Source organism: Barbatula barbatula (genome assembly GCF_947034865.1).
Source record: "Barbatula barbatula genome assembly, chromosome: 1".
NCBI classification, from domain to species: Eukaryota; Metazoa; Chordata; class Actinopteri; order Cypriniformes; family Nemacheilidae; genus Barbatula; species Barbatula barbatula.
In genome coordinates, this window is record NC_136766.1 from 13,526,645 (window position 1) to 13,548,781 (window position 22,137).

The window sequence follows — 22,137 nt, forward strand, 5'->3', positions numbered from 1 at the left end:
TGTTTATTTGCCATTAAGGTTATATCAAACTGACCTTGAGATTTCTCTAAAGCCTATCAGTTTTATTTACACACACTTCCTGTAAGCCTGCATTTCTCTCTCTCTCCTCTAGATCTCTTACACTGATGAACCAACTAATGGATGTTGGATTTGGCTGTGTGTCTCCTTTCTCTCTGTTCTGGAGATACATCAGAGTGCATCCCTGAATTCTCTTCACAACATGAACCCGAGGTGGGGGACACTTAGAACAAAAGAATAAGCATTCAGCTGTCTGTCAGCTGGCCCACCCCTGACATTTGGAGGGGAAGCAAAATAAATATAAAGCCAAAAATTATAGCAAAAATGCGAAAGCGAAGAGAGGAGATGCAGCGAGACCTGTGGACTTCTCTCCTGCTAGTGTGGATTACTTGCGTGCCGTACTCTTCCATGGCTCCATTGAACAATCAGACGCAAAGTTTACAAACCGCATCAACTGCGATCCTCCGAAACAGGCCAAGCGAAGGACAAAGAATCCTGAATCGTGCCAAGAGAGGATGGGTTTGGAATCAAATGTTTGTGTTGGAGGAGTTTTCTGGACCCGATCCAATACTGGTTGGCAGGGTGAGTATTCTAATTGTCAACTGAATATTAAGCTTACTTATCATGTGGAAACATTAATTTTGCTGCTTGAATGCCTTTGCGTCTGACATTTTGTGAGGGAGCAATAATTGCTGTGAAGTAGAGGGCAAGGTTGGCATCACAGCCAAGTATGAACCTTTCACGCTATCGTTCTTTAATGGATAAAAGGCAATGATCAATTAGACTGCAGAAAGCTACTGATCTGGAGGGCAATTTATTGTGTTGTGTTTAGAAACCCCCAAAATATTCTGAAACAGTGTGAAAGAATGAAGACAAGTATAGTGAGGTTTGCAGGAAGAGAACCGGGATTCAAGGCCGCTGAGTGATCACGAGCGTCAGCTGTACGCGCACCGGTCTCGAATCCCGGCTCTCGTCCCACCTACCTCACTACAAAAAGCTTGAACAGAATTGCAGGGGCAATACGTTCAGCATGTGTGTATGGTGTATGGCATTGAGATATTTTAAGGGGTAGGAGAGCGACTTGGCACAGGACCCGTGCGAGAGCTCAGGGTCCTGAGAGGACTAAAGTCAGAACAGGCCAAAGCAGCTCGTTCACAGATTATTGCAACCGTGAACCCTGGGACATGACCTGGCACTGCATTTGTCCCACAACTATCACTTTGCTGTAACCAACTATATAAGTTAGTCACTGAAAATAATGTTTATAATAGAGTAAATAGTTATTTATTTTCAAAGAAATGCATAATGTAATATCTTTTAACACCCTCCATATTTACCACTACTATCCTCACCAACGGCGAGGTTGAGAATGCCCTCCTGTGGCTGGGCATCAGCTAATTAAGGCCTCTACTTGAATTCTCCTGTTTTTTTCCACTCGTCTCCTCCCCTTCACTCAGGCATGTGAATAAAACATGTGCTTTCATGTGGTCTTTACACCTGTGTTTTCCCGAATTCGTCGCGGTACAAAAAAGTTCTTACGAGCGGCATCCATTTTTCAAGAGCTACAATTAAACAGCCTTTGTTGAATTGTGCCATAGCGTTTGATCAGCAGAAATGAATAAACAAACACAATAAGCGAGCTCCCCATGATGATCTCCAAGGTATAAGGGCAAATGAAAGCGATGCTTTCTGGCAGACACATCCACGATGCTACAGCGTTTTCCATGGGTGATGGAGAGCCACCGCAGACGCTTAGACAGCGACGTGCTGTTCTGTTCCTCTGTAATGTGTTGTGCTTTATTCAATGCCATGAAGTTTTTGTGCAGACTCCTAAATTGCTTGAGAAAGAGTTATTGTCTGTAGGAAGACAGCGCGGGTGAATGGTCGGGTGCAAGGGGTGCCGCCGTGTTTGGCTTCCTTGGTGGGGCGGCATTGATTGAACTTCATTTTTCCACCGTGCCTTTTTTCCTCACCGCAAGGTTAAGTGCTCATGAGCATGGCTTGCGGTGCTCAGATAAGTTCCATGTTGCAGCGAGATAGGAAGCTGCGCTGTCGGAAGAGATTGAATACTCCTTCGCTCTCTTTCTCTCTTGCTATCTCTCGCTCTCTCCATCACCTAAGATCTGCAGTCCTCTCTCACTCGTTCTCTCTAATTAAAAAATGAATCAAATAAAGAGTGGGAGGTGTGTGATTCAAATGGGTCATTCGAATCAGCATGTTTTTTTCCTCTTCTCGTACCATCTCTGCCAGGCATGTGGATGTGGGCAGATTCTCGAGGAACCTCAGGCCGAGATTACGCTCGTTTTTATCCTTTAGCTTTATTACGTGCCGATCTAATGTTTAATTATACACCCAGCTCCTGTCTTGTCACTGCCCAAACTCCCCTTGAGCACCAGCTGCCAGTCGGAGGACACAATTAGCATACACGTAGAAGTGGGCATGGCATGGCTAAAAGAAGAATAGCCAGACAGAGAGAAGAAAGCGATGTCGCTATGGAGCATGACAGAATGCGCTGTGCTGTTCCACGCGGCCGTTTGGTCTCGGCGCTCTGACTCACTGGGCTGGAGATGCTGCTCGTCGTCACCTGGTTCTGAAGGGCACGTCAGAAACAACACAACTCATGCTGCTCCTGGAGCTCTGATCTGCTTCCACCACAACCCCTCCAAACAAGAGCAAGCTGCTTTTAGACAGTCTTGGAGTCCTTATGACACTTTTTCACAAACATTTTTGGTGCGGGTTTTGCATATTTTAACTTTTCCGTGGACAGGTGACATGCAAATATATTTATGACTTGCGAATCTTCATCGTCAACACGACCAAGCCATACATCACCATACTTCACATATAAATACGTTTCTGGCATGGACCACAATATTGCAATCTATAGTCCTGATGGTATGATTTTTGCTATAGGAATTTGTAGTACATTTTAATACATTATGTTTTTATATTTTTCAAAAGAAAAAATTCCAATCTTGGCCTGATAAAAACCGACGTGGTTTTGTTTACCTAAAGCATTGTCAGTTTGATTATAGCATATGTTAGTTCGATGCTATCTTGGACACGGCTTTGTTCCCTCCTCTTTTGGCTAGAGCCTGTGGTGGTGCCTATATACGACGGATAATGATGGAGACCATTCTTCTCATTGGAGTACAGATGTACTCTGCTCAAATTATTAGCGTTGCTGTCTGATGTCATTTCTTACCATACTGTGCTCTTATCTCTGATTAGATTATATTTGTTTGTGGCAAAAAGAGAATTGAAAATACGCTTTTCGTATTTAGCAATTCCGAGCTAAGAACGAGTTTTGAATGCAAGAAAATGGCTTTGATTATTAATTCAGAAAAGAAAATGGATATGTGCCTGTGGACATTTGTTTCCTTTGGTGTTGTGTAGGGAGTGTGACAAATTCTTGATAGATTGGGTAATAGATGGTCTGAAAACCATCAGCCTGCCTGTGAATCTTTTCTGTTTTTTTTACATTAAGAAAACACAAGCAAACACTGGTTGATTTGTCCTAAAGTGTGTCTCCTATATGCTGATGTCTGGTTTACTGCGAGGCTGATATCAGCATTACAATGTACCGAAAAACTTAATTCCGAACGCTTCTGAAACATGTTTATTTAAAGGAGGAGGGATTTTCCCACACAGATTTGGCCTTCATAGAGCCTTGTTTAAAATCTATATCATCATCTTGCATTGTACATTCAACCCAAATTAAGCAATAATGCACCCGTGTAAATAAGCACAAAGGCTCAGTATTATTCTCCAACGCTTCATTTAATTCGCGCCTACAACTTAACCTTGAAATATTCATTATGTTATTATTAATTACATTACAATATTAAAAATGAATAACTTGCCTATCAAATATTAATTAGTAGCGCTCTGTCATTTTGTAATGAAAGCCAGAGTGGATTAGTTTCACAGAGCACAATGACTGCAGCTGAGCAGGGGTATAAATCTAATGTCGGCCTGCTTTAAAGCTACACTGTTCAAATTTCAGCTGAAAATGACCATATTGCAGCAAAGGGGTATCATAGAAATGTTGGTTTCGGATCTAGCTTGTTTTGTTTTTTGTGGCATTTGGATGCGTGCCCTATTGCTAAGGGGAAAAGAAAAATATTGTGACAGTTTGAATGTAAGAAGCAGTGAATCCTCGAAACGGACAATCGATTCTTGTTTTCTATGCTGCCTGTGCTGTTAACTGCCACTGTTTTTTTGCTGCCTTGACACATTGAAGGCACTGAAACTGCCCCAACAATTCTACAGAGGAAATGTTTTGCTCTAACAACAGCGCTTTAACAAAAACACTTCTATGTTTGGAGGAGAGAGTGTCTCTGCGGAAGGCAATATGATCACATTTATTGCTTCAGAGGGTTGCTGCATGAAACGACGGTTGAGCACGACTACCACATTATTTATTACTCCTATATAGTAACATATGCACACTATAAGCAGTTCTCTGGTTTAAATGCTTCTGGTCATGCTCTGTAGTGAGTGGTGCATGTTACACCACAGAGCAATACTTGCCCTGTTCAACTTCTTGACACTTCATGAATTATCTATATTTCTCCTACTGATCCGCTCTGGAGAATTACAGCTCTAACTCTCAGCTGTTTTCCTTCCTTCTATGTTTGTGCTGCTCTGGAACACATTACAATTTCTCACTTTCAGGAAACAAAACTTGTTTACCGAACGCGGGGACGCATAAGTGTATGCTGCCGGTCAAAAGCTTAGGTTCACTTGCACATTCTTTATTATTTTCATTCTGCCTTACTCAACTTCTCAAAACTATGGATCAATACAAATAGAACCTAAGAATTATGTTGTGACTAGCATTACAAAATTAGGATAACGCCGTTATATTTAGCATTTAGTTATATCTTAGAGCAGGCTCCTTTTCACTAGAATCTGCAAAATATGCAATCAAATATTTTATCTACTAGCTTTTTGATGTATCCCGGTATATTTTTTAAAGAGAATTGATTTTATTGGCTGCTGTACTTCAATAACTGTAAAGGCCCCTGCACACCAATAGCGATCATTATAAAGGTAACTTAAATAATAACTCTCGTGACATGCTTAACAATGGATGATAACATTGTTTATTTTAAGCTCATTGATGCAGATTTACCCTTTCACTTCAAATGGATTTTGATTGGCTGTTGATGTTTATTGTTAATTTTTCCACTTTCGTATGTTGTGGAGTTTGCTATTGTCTTCAATTTAGATGATAGCTAAAACTATAAAATGTTATCTTTATCGTCCTTGGTGTGAACGGGCCTTAGGTCATTCATTACTTTACATTTTTAGAATATGTGTTAGCAAAATTACACTTTTGTATAAAAAATTTTTTCAAACATTTAAGTATTTACATCAAAATGTTGTAAATATCATAAGAAATATTTCATTGTGATCTTCAAACGTCTAAAGGTCTTCACACCTGATTGCATATGACTCATACAGGTATGATTACACCTGCAATAAGATCATAACAAGTCGGTTGGGGCACTGCAATGATTTCAGTCTTTTCATATCCTTCAATTCCATCATAGAACCTCACGCTTATGGTGTGTGAGACGACTTAATTCTGTGCATCTGAAGAGGCTTTTTAGCAGATCAAAGGTCCACCTCCTGATCCCTTCACAATTTACCCCTGCCATCACATACTCACATACAAGATTTTGTGCATTAATCTGTATTTGGTCAGGTTAGACAGAGGCAGCGCAGGTTCTAATGGATATCGAACAGTTCTGTGTGATTGAAGGGCCGGCGAGTGGCTGCTAACGAGGGTATTAGTGGACTTATCAGTAACCAAAGTAATGAGACACTGATGACCAGCATTGGCTACTGCTATCCATCTGCAGCTCCTAGTCTGACCTGTTATTGGGAATGTATCACTTGTGATGGGGGTGGAAAGATAGAGAAAGGTTACTTTTTTGGTCATTTTAACACTTTTATATTTTCGTGCAAAGATATGGGTAAAGCATGGTGCTGGTAACCCAAAGGTGGTGGGTTAGATGACCACATTCTCTATAATTTATATTTCACACTGAATCACTTTGGATTAAAGCATCTGATAAATGCGTAAATGTTTTAGGAATAGGACTTGCCTGAATTGGTCCAGCCTGAACTCATTGGAAAAGTGTAACCATTAATGCTGTCTATGATTTTGGACAAAGTGAATCATTTAAAAACGTTACATAAAAATAGTATATACAGTATATAAGCATGAAGGTCCAACTTCATAAACGTCATTGGGGTAAAAGGTGATTGTATAGACCCCTTTACGGCCGACGTCACGATTACGTCACATTAAAAATCAAGCAATAATACACGTTAAAACTGGAGCTGGACAATATAGAACAGATTCGGCTACAAAAGGAGGTTAAAATATCATCTTGTTGTTTTGTTTACTGCCACAATCGACAGAATACAGTCTCCAATTTGATATTTTAAAACATACCTGCTGCCATTGTCAAACAAAAACACTGACGACAGCTGTAGTTAAACACAATAAAATGAGCGGACTGAACAGAAACGATCATCAAAATACTCGCGTTTCACTTAATAAACTTTAAGATTAAAAAACGTTCTTTTTTGTGTGTATTATGATTTGTGACTAAAAATATCTCACGTATACCCAAACCAAAAACTGGGGAACAAGGTTATTTTTCATGTAGGTTCACTTTTGAACGCATGGGGTATGCTTGCTAACTTTGTTAGTTATGCAACTAGCAGTTATCTATCGGCCATAAACTAAACATAAAGGAAACTGTTTGTCATCTCTTTTTATTTAATAGTCCACAAGTGCATTAGTATAAAGGGAGAGGGAACAGTGGCAAGGCTCATGTTATTTGTCAGGTTTGTGTTCAAGGTAATGCATTTGCTAACGTTTGCCACTGTTAGTAGGCAGGCATCTATAGATGTATACGTTCTCAACTTTACTATACACGATTGGTTACTCTGTCTGGTAGGTCTTGATGTCAGGCCACTTAACTGGAGCTAATCCTGTCTGCTCTTCCCTGGATCCATTGAGTGAGGGCGTACCAGGTTCCTTGCGTTAAAGTGAACTTTTTCAAAAACAGTCGCGGTCCTAGACAGTGAATGACCTTACATGTTAAAAATTGAATCCGTTTTTTCTAGTCATTGTCGAAAAGCAAGCAAACAAAACAAACGTGCTACCTAGATTAGGTAATGCGATCAGGGCGACCTTAACGCCTCCAACTAAGCTCTGCCTACAAAAATGCGTAAAAAATGTTTACTAACTACTAAAGGCATCTATAAAAATATGATTATTACATTTCTTGCAAATTAGCTATCTTATAAAGACAGTTTATTTGAACGTGCTCGTCTGGCCAGAATTTAACTTCTGGTCTGTTTGGTTATAATCTAAAAATTTTTTTAAATTTAATTTATATTAACATAAATTTGAATGAATATTTCATTGTACAGTATATGAACAGTATTCAATTGTATTAAAACTACTGTTGTTGTACAACGTGTTGTAGAATATGCTCTAACAGCTACCCACTTCGACCACACCTGTTTGTTCTTATCAAAATCTGTGGCATGGTGGTGGCAGCACCTCAAGATTAACAATAAATGTTCCACAGCATCCTCCAAAGAAAGTCAATGGTCCTTTCTTTCTTTTTCCTCACCATTACATTTTTATTTCATGCCTCCTATTCAGTGTGTTATTTCACCCAAGAGCTGTGGGTCATGCAGGCCTTTAAAGCCATTATATCATTGCTAGGTGTGTTCGGTGGTTGTTTTTCTGTCTATCCCTGTCTCTCGCTCCCTCTGCATGGTGGCTGTAATAAAACACCAGAAGAGCTGTGGGATCACATTAACACCTCAGCGGACCAGCCGGACAGCTTGTCTATAGCTCTATGTTGTTGTCTTTGTCCCCATTAACAAGGTCTGCCCGCGTATGTGTGTGTACATGTTATGCATCCACGCATGTATGTAATTGTCGCGGGTACGTGTATGTGTGAATCTAAAGCATTTCTTGAGCTAAGCATATTTCCATTACAACACCGAGGTCACTGTACAACTGCAATTACAGACAAAAGGCTCGCTCCAGCTGCCGTTCAGCAGGTGCTCTTGAATCATTAAATATGTATACAGCCAAGCATTTAAATAAATAACTGCTGGCATTTTATTTCTCCCTCCTATCTCCAATTCTTAATGCCCTCGTAGCATCTCTACTCCCTGTCTTTTCACAGCTCTCACATACCCAAGTGCGCACATACAGCAAACGCTCACTGATATACAGCTCCGGCAGGCATAATGAGCCAGTGTGCCAGAGGTGTGACAGCGGTAGAGCACCTTCGCAGTGACTTATAGGGTCTGGTTGCAGGAAGAGTTGTTTGAGGTGTAAATCCCACAATCCTCGGCGGTAACAAGAACACAAACACACATAACCGTGCGTGCGCACACACACGGGCCATGCGCTTTGCCCCAGCTCTGAATCTTTTTCCGGAAGGCCCGGGCGGGGAATCTGCATGCAGCCAACCGCCTTCTCATCAGTCTTTTAGGGACATTGTGGGAATCCACAATGAACCTTGTGTAAACAGGTTTCACATAGCGCCGAAGCGGGCTTGATCCCGCAGCCATCCCAATGAGCGAAAGTGAGATTAGACGGGTGGAAAACAGACAAGACTCCGACCAACTGTACATGAGACAATTTCACTCAGGTTTTCAGGTAATGGCAGCTCAAAGTACTGTATATGCACAGCCATCTTTCCTGCTCGTTTGTGTTCATGTATTCTATAGATACAATCTACATAAAGACCGTCCATCTTGAATCTCACAGCCGAGGAAGAAAATCCATACATTGACAAAGTTTGTTGCATCAATGGTACCTTGCTGTAGCCTCGGAGCATGTGACGGATTCTACCTCATTTCTCTCTTTTGATGAAATATGTGCATGCTTAAGTTTGAACAAAAGCTAAGTCAAGTGTTTACATCCACTTTAAAGCAGGTATTGAAACTCGGATCACACTCCGGCCTTGGACCTGTTGGTAGAGACAGCCCCCATCCACCTGGGTACTTCACATACCTGATGTTAACCTTTGTTTGCCAGCAGTCTCTGGGTTTTGGCTGTTGAGAGAACTTGTGGAGGTGGTGCATGTAGCTGCTAAATGAAGGCTTTTGGCAGAAAGCCTTGAACTCTTTGTGGACTAATCACTGGAATTAAGCAGTTAACCTTTACTGTGTCGCCTGGGCTCGATCTTTCACAGCTAAAGTATGTTATATGGCCCTTTCATTCAGCACAGCAAGAGTCTGTGTATTGCGAAGTGTATATTCATCTTGCTATATAAACCAAAATAATGAGAGTTTTATTTTGATGTTAGGTTTTAGTGACAGACTTACATAATTTAGAAGCTTTGGGTTAAGCACTTCAGGTTTTTTACTGCTGTTGTTTTACAGTGCAATATTATATTTGGATTTTTAGTCCTGCTAAATCAAAGCTGACCCTGCTCAAAAAAGAGCATGACACAATCTTGCAAGCGATTTAAAAGGATATTTCACAGACAAATAAAAATTTCCCCATGTTTTACTCACCCTCAAGGCATCCTGACTGAATATGACTTTCTTCTTGAAGCATAATGCAGTTGAAGTCAACTTTTTGAAGCTCCAAAAAGTGCATCCATCGATCTAAATACTACTCGACACGGCTCTGTGGTCTTAAAAAAGGTCTTCTGAAGCAAATGATGGTCACGAAAGCGCCCACGTAGATGAGGCAGCATCCTATTGGAACAAAACAAAAAATGCTGCATTCGTCATTTGCCAGAAAAGCCTCAGTTTGGTCAAGCATTTGTCAAGCCTCAGTTTTTTGCGCAGCCGAGTGATAGCGGAAGCTAGACATCAACGTTAACAGCGCTGTCGATACGGAGATTTCTCTTAAACAAACGCATCAATTCGCTTCAGAAGACCTATGTTAAGACCACAGAGCCGTTTCGAGCATTATTTAGATCGATGGATGCACTTTTTTGAAGTTTCAAAAATTCATTCAGCCCATTCACTTCCATTCTACCGCTTGGAAGTAAAATTATACGTGGTATTATAGCTTCGACTACATCATTCTTCAAGAAGAAAGTCATATTCAGTCAGTATGCCATGAGGGTGCATAATACATGGGAAATGTTTTATTTGCCTTTGAAATATTCCTCTAATGCAAGAATGAGCGAGACGTTTTAAGCTCTGGCAGCCAGGCTAATTTCTCCATCATATTGAACTGCAATTTTCAATCCTGATCACTTAAACACTTGATTATAATTATTGAAACCTCCTAATTGGTCTCTGGTATAGTCATTGTAGGCTGCTAAGTCATCCAATGAGTCAGTAGATACTTGGCAGACCTAAGCAGCCCGCTCTTCTTGGGGATCCGCAGGCAGCGGGGCTTATCCAGGCTGCCTCAACCCATGAAAGCCTAGGAGCCAAACTGGGAGGACAGTGTAATCTTGTTAAGAATGGATGTTGCTATTGTGTCATTTAATGTGTAGTTGGCTGCGTGGTTCACAGGGAGCAAAAGTGGGCAGTCCAGACAATGGGATCAGGTGGGTGGAGAGCTCTATTTCAAGGTTTTTAAAAACAGACACTGCATGCTCCAATCTGCCGGGGCTTCAAAATAGCAACGAAAGAAGAAGTCAACACACACTTCCGGTTTGTCGCGGCTCCTGCTGGCTGTGGCTGGGTGGCGGCCATTTTTTAAATATTATAAAGTAGCCATGGTGTTTTAGTTTAATTGTCCTTGTGGAGAGAGCTGGAAAAATAATATAACCCAGAGAGGTCAAATGCTTTGCGTGACAGACTGAAAAAACACAACTAAACACACGCACAGAGAGATCAGCTGCAACTAGCTTTTCTCACATCTGCATGGTGGCAATGTCCAAACATAATCCATTCTAAAAATGATCATTATATCTAACAAAATAGAACAAATCTTGTCAGAGGTCTTGCTGTAATAGTACAAGGCTTTAACATGCAAATGTGCCGGGTGGGTTTTGCAGACAACATTTCATTTCATCTCATTTCAATTCCTTTTTCCTCTTCTTGGCATTGAAAGGTTGCATGAAAAATTCAAGCCGTTATAATATGAGATCCAGATGAATCATGAATCCTTAATGGCTATCAGGCCTGTATAGGCTGGCCTCTGGAATTACACTCAAAAGAATGATGGCTTTCTTTGTACTTGGCCAGTTGTCAGTGTCTTTGTGTGTGTGTGTGTGTGTGTGTGTGTGGGGGGGGGGGGGGGGATAATGCAGCATGAGAAAAAGAACAAGGACCTGTGTAGTGCCTCTCATGCAGACCTGAGGTTACACCTGCCTGTGTGGTATAGAAATAAAGGGAGTCAGCTAGAACAGGAAGTGAGAAAGGATGGGAGGCCTAGTATTCCACAAGTATTGCTTTGTGTCTGCCATACAGTTAATTTCATTGTGTTGTTCTGCTGGAGTGGTCACGTATGATGGTGTGAAAAAGAGATGTATAAAGGAAATGTGTTCTCTCCCTCACCTCCTACACTAACGTGTCAAAAAAGAGAGATGTGTAAATTTTTATTATCTAACATACAATTACTATTATTCAGGACGTTCTGAGAATCACGTTCACTATTGAGTTGCCAAATTGATTGGGGGGAAGATGTGACTCTTACCAATTTCTCCTGCAGCAAAACAGTTTTCAGCAAGAAGTCTCCCCCACACACAGACTAGGCAATAACACATAATGTGCAATGCCACATTTTCTCGAAATGTGAAAGAGATATCAGCATTTAAAAATGGTAAGGAATCTTTTGTGTTCCTGCAGCACATATGTTTACCCAGGGAAAATAGTTATATACAGTACATATTCAATAATATTGAATTCTCATATACACACACACACGCCCGAAGACAAGCGCAAACACATATGTAATCCTTGACGTCTAATCACACAGCAACATGAACCCATAAGCAGAGACAGACGGTTCCAGAAATTCTCGGCCAATAACAGATCCATGATGTCATGCCAAACATTACAGGTGCGCACATTACAAATGCAAGGTCACTGTCATGCTGCTGCTGTATATTTTTATCTGCGGAGAGGAAACCGAAAACATGTCATGTATTCTTGCCTGGGCGAAGCGAGCTTTATGACTCAATATTTTCATACCTTCTGAAATGCTCCCCGCCCCGTCAAAGGGGGCGACCCGGCTAGCCAGTAGCACCTCGCTGTATCGATCCGATCCGGTGATATTTCAGTGCATCTTTTAAGTTCAGGAAGGCATGTGTGTGGCATTGTGTGATTTTTGGTTTATGCTGAAGATTGCAGTGAAATTGGAGCTTATCATTTGCTTGCGGACATGTGCTCTGTGTGCTGCCTGAAATCTATTCAAGAGACGGCCTGCCAGTCCGCGTGACCTTTTCTTTTGTTAAAGCGTAGTGTTTTCATAAATACCGTACTGATATCCTGGGCTTGATAATTACGGTGTTCCTGCACACACAGCCTCTTTATTAGTTTCCTGACAATGGGCTGTCTAGTCAGCTACAGGAGTCAGCTACAGGAAAAGCCCGAATAACTTCACCTGCCCTTCACATCTCTTGCACCTGAAATAAAGCAAACACTGCAGTCCACCTGATATTTGAATACTGGTAATGAAACTCTAAACACATGAATTTAATATTTGATTTTAGCTAGATTGCATACTCACACATACTGTCGGTTGCACAAAGTATAGATAGGTGTGCAAAAGTTTATCACACGATGTTCAAGCAGATTCCTGAAAGGCTCATATGCGTATAAATTTGTCATAATGTATTCCTTTTTTAATACGCAAGTGTGTATTTAGGCATCCCAGTAGCTAGTAGTCTACGTTATATAAGCTTTGTGCATCTTTTCTTATAGACCTATTCTACTGAACTACTAAGGAGCCGTTTATTCTGTAACATTTTTGTTGCTCTGATGTTGTTTATTTTAGGGTCAGTTAAAAAAAAATTCTGTAGGTAATACACAGTACTGTGCAATTTTCTTAGGCCACCGCCAGCTTTTAACACGCTCTTCATATCTATTTGTCCCTCTCTTTTATTAAGACACATAGACAATACAGAGAATATGTACACAAAATAATAGAACAGAATCCTTTGTTTAATTACTCCACACAAATGAATTGTGTTTCTAATAAAGAAACACTGTTGCTTAACTCTAATGGCTATATGACTTTTGCACAATAGCCTACTGTATATATTTAATTCTTTTTGCTCAACATCTCCCTTTTCCCGATGTGTCTATGTGAAAACTTATAGGTGAATAATGATTTCTTCATAAAATATTCACACAAAAATCTGGCTTTTCCTGGTTAGTTCATGAGACTCATTATGTTTCAGAAATGTTTTGTTATTAATCCCTGATGGATATTTTTGATTTGTGTATTTGTAGTTGACAAATATACCCTACATGTGTCCAATGGTGTGACATAGAAAAAATTTAGAAAACAAACTATTAATAATATTTTGTTTTATATTATCGAAATATCTATTCTATAATATAAAATAAAATAGCATAAAACAGATTTATCTTCATTGTTTTTTTTTCCAAATGTTTACTGTCACATCATAGGACACATTTACACATTCATTTGTATTCATTTTGACCCTTTATTATAATTTGAAATCTGGGGAATGAAGAAAACAGTGTCATAGATCCCTTTAAAAGGGCCTTTCAGTATGTTCTTTTTTATTCCGCTGCAACATCACTGAATCTGCTCTGTCGTTGCCTAGACTTGAATCTGTAATAAGCCTATCAGGTGAATATGATGACAAAATGACAAGGAGGAAAAGGAGATTACAGTGGTGGCGCTGGACGGAGCTGTACACATGTTATTGAATTTTTTCGGTATCCCTTGCCAGTAGTTTTGTCCTTGTCAAAAGAGATCACTCTCTGCAGGTCAGACTCTAGGGAACAGGTCACTGAGGTTTGATCCAAAAGAACCAACCTAAAGTAAAGCAGAGAGAGAGAGAGAAAGAGAGAGGGAGAGAGAGAGAGTCATTTTAAAATAAAATATTGCTTCACCTCATAATACTAACACATACTAACACATAATACGACTGGACGAGAGGCATTCCAGGATTGCTGATATAGGACCAAAACAGCACTGGGGACAGTGTGTCATATATTAAAGCAATATCGCACTTGCAGTGCTGTTGTGGTCGTATATCAGTACATTGTGATCAACTGCAGCATCACAGTCACACAGATTTACAGCCATATTGCATTAATATAGCTGCAGTTCATAACGGAAACCTAACTTTCGGCTTATCGAATGCATGCATGCGTTCAATCGGAATCCGTTAGGAACCAACTTCTTATGAGAAAATGGGGCTGGGCTAGATGTGTCTGTTAGGGAACATAATTACTACTAATGACCATCAGGAGTTCAGTTTTCACCCTCCAGGGATTGGTGAAAGGGCTTTCGCCTTATCAGTTGATTAGTGCAAATCGAGGAGGCCGGATCCAGCATGTTAAGTAAACGGGACTGAGAAGTGTAGCATTATCTGGGGAAGACTAATGGAGCAGCGCAGAGTTCATCCTGAGCTAATGTGGGCCCCACACATGGAACCACTTACAGAAATCAGCTAATAATATAAAAAATTCTGCCAACTCCCCATCTGGCCCAAAAGCGAGAATCCACCGCACACATGCTCACATCAACCACATTAGGGCCGATTGTTATGATGGTATATTCCCTGTGATGGTAGAAATGTGTTAACCAGTAGAGAGTCTGCTGTAGCATCTATAATGCAGTATGACTGTGGGGTAATTTAGAAAATCCAACGGCAAGCCGATAACTATATCATACTCTCCAAAGTGTGTTGCAGACGGCGCTTTCAGTGCAGTCAGCTTTATTGGGAGTGATTTTGTTTTGACACATTGTGCCACGCTGTGAAGGTCTGATGTAGGCTCGCTGTAACTGTAGATTGTTTACGGTTGCCGAGCTGTGGTGCAACAAACCGTGCTAATATAAAATTCAACTGATGTGAGATCGAACGGCACACACAGGTGTGCAACTGTGCCTATATCAGCTATTTTACAATGACTTCAAAGGAGGCTTTTTCAGATATAATGTAGAAGAGTTTTGAGTCTTGCTTTTGACTCAAGTGTGGCATAATCTGAAACTTTCTCTGCTGACTTGGTCATCTGTTATGAATGTCTATACATGCAGTACCAGTACCAGGAAACGCTTGACTGAAATGCTTCTAATGACTTAAAAAATCTTTTAATATGAAGGTGTTTGCCTAAATGCTCAAATGCCTAGCTTACCTTTGTAGACAAAATTATAAATGTTCCAATCAAATGAATCTTGATAATGTCAGAAAACTTTGATAGAAGATGATGTAACGAATTAGGTTGAATAGCTGTCAGCTGTTAAATGAAGTTACATAATTAATAATACTTATTTAGAGCAACCAATTACCAAGCAATGCTTCATTTTGTACAGTCTGTGGTGTTAAAAGGTTGCATTAGCAAAAACAAAATACTTGGTCAGGCCAAAGTGTCTGAAAAATTTGGTCCCACATTTCTTATCAATTTTACTGATAGTCCACGGTATGTAGATTTTTGGGAATAATATGTCACAGTTTACTTTATTCTGCTATCCTCGCTTACAAACACGAACTACAGTGTCCTGCACGAAGCATGTTCCTGTCAGATATTCACAGAAAATCGCTTTTTGAACAAGATCCGGCTGACCGGACTGAATTTTGAGAATTCTTTTACAATCAAGAAATAGTGAAGGAGAATGAGTGGGAGTGGGATTTTGTGCCATTTTGTTTAGGTACCACAAGGTGCTGCTCATTTGCTGATCGCAGGATTCTGGATGTCTTATTACTGTATTTGTTGTATATATGTTTCTATATACTGTCATGATTCTGCCTAATCTTGTCTTGGTTTTCTGGTCTAGGGGCAGAATCATGACAGACCCACGTGTTTTATGTGGAGAGAAACATATTATTGTCAATCAGGACATAATATGTGTTCTCTCCAGTCTCGTCATTAGCCCCGCCCCTCTCGTTCCTAGTATTGCTTTCCTCCTGTGTCTCATTACCCACACCTGCCCATTGTTATCTCCTTTGTTAGTCTCCCTATTTAATGGCCTCTTGTCTATTGGCTTGTGCTCGTTTGTTGTACTTGTTTCCTGTCATGTTCTTGATCTCTGTCATGTTCTTGGTCACTGTATGCAGTTTGGCAAGTTCCTTGTTTAATTATTCTTAGTTTATTTTTGCCCCCCTTGCGGGAAGTCTTTGTTTTCAATTTTGTATCTTAGTTTTGTTAGTGTTTACCCCATCGTTGGGTGTTTTTGTTATTAAAGTCTGTGTGTTAATCCCTTCATCCCTGTTTTGCTGCCTGCACTTGGGTTCTCCTTACCACGTTCCTGACATATACACAGGAAAGAAAAAACGTGTGCGGGTGACATTTTATTCACAGCGGTAAATACCTTTATATTGTCCATCCCTATTATCTGTTTACTATGGTATAAAAATACTTATACGGCAATAACTCATAAACATTGTCATAATCTACAGAATCAGATAATTTCTGTAGATTCATTCTTATTTTAGTAACATGCAGCCACACATGTTGCAGTTGCACTGGTCCAACTTAATTCCACATTGAAATTAATTCTATAGATGGATCTGCATTGGTAGAGTTGGCCTTTTGCAAAGTACAATACAGATAAAGTAATTAGCTGTTGACCGTGCAGTATCACTGCAATGATCTTGTGAGGTACTGTACACTCAGGGCCACATTTGATGTGTTCAGAATAATCCATAATTGGACAAGGGCTGGGAGGGATAACACCATGTTATACACGCCTGGACATGTTCTCTCGCCTCTGGTATGCTAATGGCGTTGGTTTAGCATAAACCATATCCTTGCAAGAAACGTGTTTACCGGGTAAACCCCCATCTCAGGTAGAATGATGGAGATGAAAGTGGCTGGATGATGAATAATCTTGTGTCACAGGTAACTTATTAAATATAATTTATTCAACAGCTAAACCAGTATTGATCATTCAATATTTACTCATCCGTTTTTACTTTTTGAGTTATCGTATCTTTAGAAGTCATGAGGCAACAATCAGTTTCACAGTGATTGTCAAATAAACCAGCTGTGGGATGCTGTTAAACAAACACTGTGTATCGTCTGAGTCCTTGTTAAACAAAGATCTCAGATTGGCTCCCAGATATACACAAAAACCCATAATTACTCATTGAAAAGAAAAATCGAGTGAACAATGATGCATCTTTTGCCGTGCATGTGCGAATAATAAATGTGCAGCTATATTGTAAATATGTAGCCTAGAACTGAACGAAAAGACAGCAGGCGGTTTATTGCATTACATCTTTATGTCTGTGCTCTCAGCCATGCGTTGGATACAAACATGCCATAAAATGTTTGAATAAATGACTCTGGAGTCCCTCAGATATATAGTGCTGAACAGAACTATGCTTGGGAATACAGCCTCATTATAAAGAAGTAATGCAGACGTTATTTTGAAATACAAGTTAAATGCTCCAATGAGCAGTGATCCCTCAACATACAAATGACATCACATTCATTAGAGAGTTCACCCCTTCTGGCACAACTAGGAAATCATGTTATTCCTATATGATACCCAGATCATTAACATGGACCGCGCAACAAATGCTCTTGCCTGTGAAGAAACCATAACACCTTGCTTTGAATAGGCTATGCCCAGCCTTCTTATTTTCCCATTTCGAATTAGTCAGTGGTTTCTGAGATAAAATTGAGTATACCCACTTGTGTAGTGCAGGGGAATGCACGGGAATAAGGCGTATACCATCGGTAATTTTTCCAGGGTGTGTCATAACAGTCGTGAATAACAGGACAAACAGAATGATCTGCTGCCAATATTGTAGAAAAAACCTATGACTGATCTCAGATCTGTTCTACCTCCGCGTTCTACAAGCGCTCATCAATCAAATTGAGATGGCCAATCCAATGAAGGAGGCCAAGCATTTCTGTCCAATCAAAAGAAAGAAGGCTGTAGTTGCTTTTTACAGAAGCCCAGCTCGAGGTCAGTTTAACTGTGAAAGAGCGCAATGTACGTGATTAGTTACATGTTTTATCATAGAAATGTCAGGTGTAGTTCACATGTCGCATCTAAAAATGTGTGCAAAACACTGGCTGCGTCGCAAATATTTCAAATGCATAACTTCTTGATTTCCATTAGCTCAGTGGTAAGAGCATTGCGTTAACAACACAAGGTTATGGGTTCGATCCCACGGGATTGCAGATACTTATTTATAAATGTATAGCATGATGCAATGTAAGTCGCTTTGGATAAAAGCGTCTGCCAAATGCGTAAATGTAAATGTAAACTTCTAAATGAATTCTCGTTCTTTCATTTCTATTTTCTTTAAATGTTACCTTTTTCAAATAAAAAAACAAGTATCTGCAACTCAAAGTATCTTATTACTCGAAAAGTTCAAGGGAAAGTTCACTCAAAACTGGACATTCTGTTATCACTCGTTTACCTCAATGTCATTTCCAATCCAAATGCTCTTTCATGAAACATAGATTGTATTATAAATAATTCAAATAAAAATATTGACCATGAGTTTACTTTTTTAATGATGCTGACAATCATGAAAAGACAGACATGGTTGTACATTAGCTATTGTTATTTAATTTGCACTCTAAAAGTCTTAAAGGCACATATAGAGTACATTAATGTTTTTGGACATTGTTATTTCTAAAATCCTGCGTACTGCCCTGGTTGTCTCTTCATATAGCCTGTAGGACAGGATTGTTCTGTGGCGTTCATCCTTTGCTGGGCCCTTTAAAAATGGGGGCATAAATAAACAGTATACCCACCTCTCCAGGCACCACTACACCACTACTCATAAGTAGGGGGAAAAGTAAATAGTTGAAAAAGAAATAAAAGTTGTTTTGCAGCATTTTTGCCAATGCAATGGAATCCTTCGAAGGGATTTCATTTTTCTTCATCTCCTTGGGACCTTAGGACCTTTAAACAGAGGCATGCGCTGCAAAAAGAACACAATTATAATTCCGATAGTCTTGTACAGTAAATGTAAACAGATAGCAGTCTGCTTGGCTTCCCTCCTCTCTCTCCCAAAAGGCAAGTAATGAGGTAGAATATATGTAATCGTCTTGAGTGGAGGCTTTTTACTTTCTTTTTTCCCTTCCTTTTCCAAATTGAAAAGTGTTGGCTGATCTATACCCGGGAGGCAACGAGATGGACTTAAAAAAAATGGGAGTACAGAGTTTTCAGGGTAAGCATTAAAGTGATTTGTAAACAGTATAATATATGGCTTCTCATAAATGGTGGCACATTTTCATTTCCATACAATGGAGTTGTGTTTTGTCACCAGCTTAATTTCAGGTTGGTTAAGTGCCAGGCTCAAAGGGGAAGATAAACAAACACAGTCCCTCTACGTACCTGCACAAGTGCAAATTGGTAGCAAACTTTGATTTACTGTCTCGGGTTACATTTGTGAATTTTGAATTCCCCAGGCAAGATTTCTGAGTATTTTGAGTTGCATATTGTGTTGAGGGCATTTTTTTCTATTTGATTAATATTTTTAATGCATATGATTTAAATCCTGTGGTGAGCTCAAGCTCCTGTGATATGCTTATCGTGCTATTTTAGGCGGTCATTTTAAATGCATTGTTGATTTGTTGCATTATTAATAAGACACTGTATTGAGATTTTTGCTCTTTTACTTCATTTTTCTCACAAACTGGCTCACAAACTTTAGAACGTAATTTGTTAGAGTGCATTCTGAATGAAGCTCTGAGCTCTGACTGTTATACCTCTTTGGCGTCTTTTTTCCTATACTTTTGTTTATTGTTTTACCAAACCAGTTTACATTTAAAGCTTGTCATTCCAATATAACAGAAACGCCAGACAATGGATACCTGACACAGGCGCCAGTCCTACTTTCTTGCACCCTATATTTGGTTTTTGAATGACTGGGTGTCATATATGACATTACTGTCAGCTAAACACCTTCTACTCCACAGGTTTCACTTTGCTTGTACATCTCTAATCGAATGGTGGATTGTGAAAGGGAGAGAATAAGAGAAAAGTTACACCCCTTCGCAAAAAAAAGGTGGTTGTGCATTCCAAATTCTTTCCCGAGGACAAATTTTACGGCCTCAATGTCCCAACAGACGGATTACTTGTTACGGATTCCCAATCTTTGTAGACAGTGAAGACAGACTCTGCCTGTGACTTCCTTTCACAGCCCCTTTGGTAAGTTACGTGTGGTGGGGGCGGGCCATCTGGGATCAACGCGTTTCTTGCCAGCCCAGGCTGGCCCTCGCTAAATGACTTACTCCATGAGATTGAATTTGCATGCTAAAGGTCAAAGTAGTGGATCATGACTGCACATGGGTGGTGGGTGATAAATTCTTGGTCTTAAGTAAATGGATAAACTTGCAATGCTCCGATGGGTACTTACTTGGTTATGTGTTTCAGTCGCATTGTAGTTCTACAAGGAGATGGTTGTAGCAAAATATCACATACACATTTTATTGGGACTGCACAATGATCTGTGTGTGTTATCCCAAGTGTGCATTATCCCGCTCTTTATACTTCATCGATGCCAAGATTTATTTTTGGAATATATGATATCTTAGCCTTGACATTTTGCTCCCTATTTCCCTCACTTCCATTCAAGCAAAGAAAAAGGGATATTTCCTGCAGATAATGATACATGTTTAATCATTTTAAACGTCTGAATGCGTTTCATAAAAGCACCATCAAAGGTAGACTGAAATCGTTTAATATCCCCTAGAGTTAATGTATAATAATATTTCAAGACTGCCTTAATTTGTAAGAAGTTTTTCCTTTCTGTGTTTCTAGAAGAACATAAGGAGTTTGGGGCCATTTCGATGGGGAAATGGTATTTTTTTTCAGTTACCTATTTTTCAAAACATAGTGTTTTGATTTTCAAATGTTTAAAAGTTATTTTAATGGGGCCTGCTGAATGTAAACATAAATGTGCTGGGTTACAGTGACACTAATCAAAAGCATCACTGTGTGAGTGAATCAGTGTGACAGAATCAAAGTAATTTTACATGCAGAAGGGAATTTCTTGTTTCTCTGCAATTGCAAATGAAGAAATACTATGCTATGATTATTCCATTTCAAAAAAAGATTGTACAAACCAGAAAGAGAGAGAGAGGATTGATGATGTGGAATAGTTGAGCATCTCATGATTTTGCTCATTTGCTACGCTCCCTTTTTCACAACCGAATGGCATATTAGTATTAGTGAGTTTTTTGTTCATGATAACTTTGCATATTTTATCATATTTTAGCCCTTTATTCCTATTTTGTTTTACTTGTTACTTAGGTCAACAGGCTGTGTGAATGGAAACATTTGTCCTCATGTTGTGACTGAATTGTTATTTGGACCTGTTAGAAGAGAAGCAGGAGCACAGGGCAAAAGTGAGATTGATGAGTGTTTGGGCACTTTCCTCACGACCTCTTCGCATCTGGCAAGAACAAAGGCAGGCGGATGTGACAGCCAGCATCCATCTCCCAGTCGGGGGAATAGGAAGGGGGAACACATACAGCGACACCCCCACATGCCCCCTCTCCCGTTGGCTTCCATTGGCGGGAAGGGCCCCGTGTGTTTGAGTGGCCATCACTTTTTAGCTTGTTGTCCTTTCGTTTAGATTCTGGTTGAATACTATTTTTACTTTTTCCATTGGCATAATCCATAACCATCCATAATTCTCAGAATACAATTCATAGTGTCCAAACAAAATATGATCTGACCTTATTTTTATAATATGAAGTTTTCCATTTAAAATTAGATTTTTGTGTAAGAAATAAAGTATATGTCTTGGGGTGTAACGGTATAAAGTAATGAAATGTTATAATCTGTTACTTGTTTCCTTTCCTTAACATTCTTATAATATTTATTTGTATTATTATCAAAACACTTTTTGTACTAAATGTTGCAACCTTTTTTGACTGTAAAATGTTACATTTTTTAGAAACCTGGCACATGTGTGATAGTATATTTGTCAAAGTTTTTGGTCAGCTCGACCGCTGTCCGTGGTGCTGAATCAATAGGCA

The 22,137-nt window shown here is 39.6% G+C and overlaps 1 protein-coding gene across 1 annotated transcript in view; it reads left to right on the forward strand.

Moving 5' to 3' along the window:
• Positions 1-342: 342 nt before the first annotated feature.
• The window catches only part of cdh8 (cadherin 8), a gene marked incomplete at both ends in the record, with an annotated part of 66,615 nt that continues 44,820 nt past the window's right edge, over positions 343-22,137 (forward strand). Inside the window, one exon of the mRNA XM_079457204.1 lies at positions 343-600. Within this exon, the coding sequence (XP_079313330.1) occupies positions 343-600 (258 nt within the window). The remainder of the gene's footprint in view (positions 601-22,137) is intronic.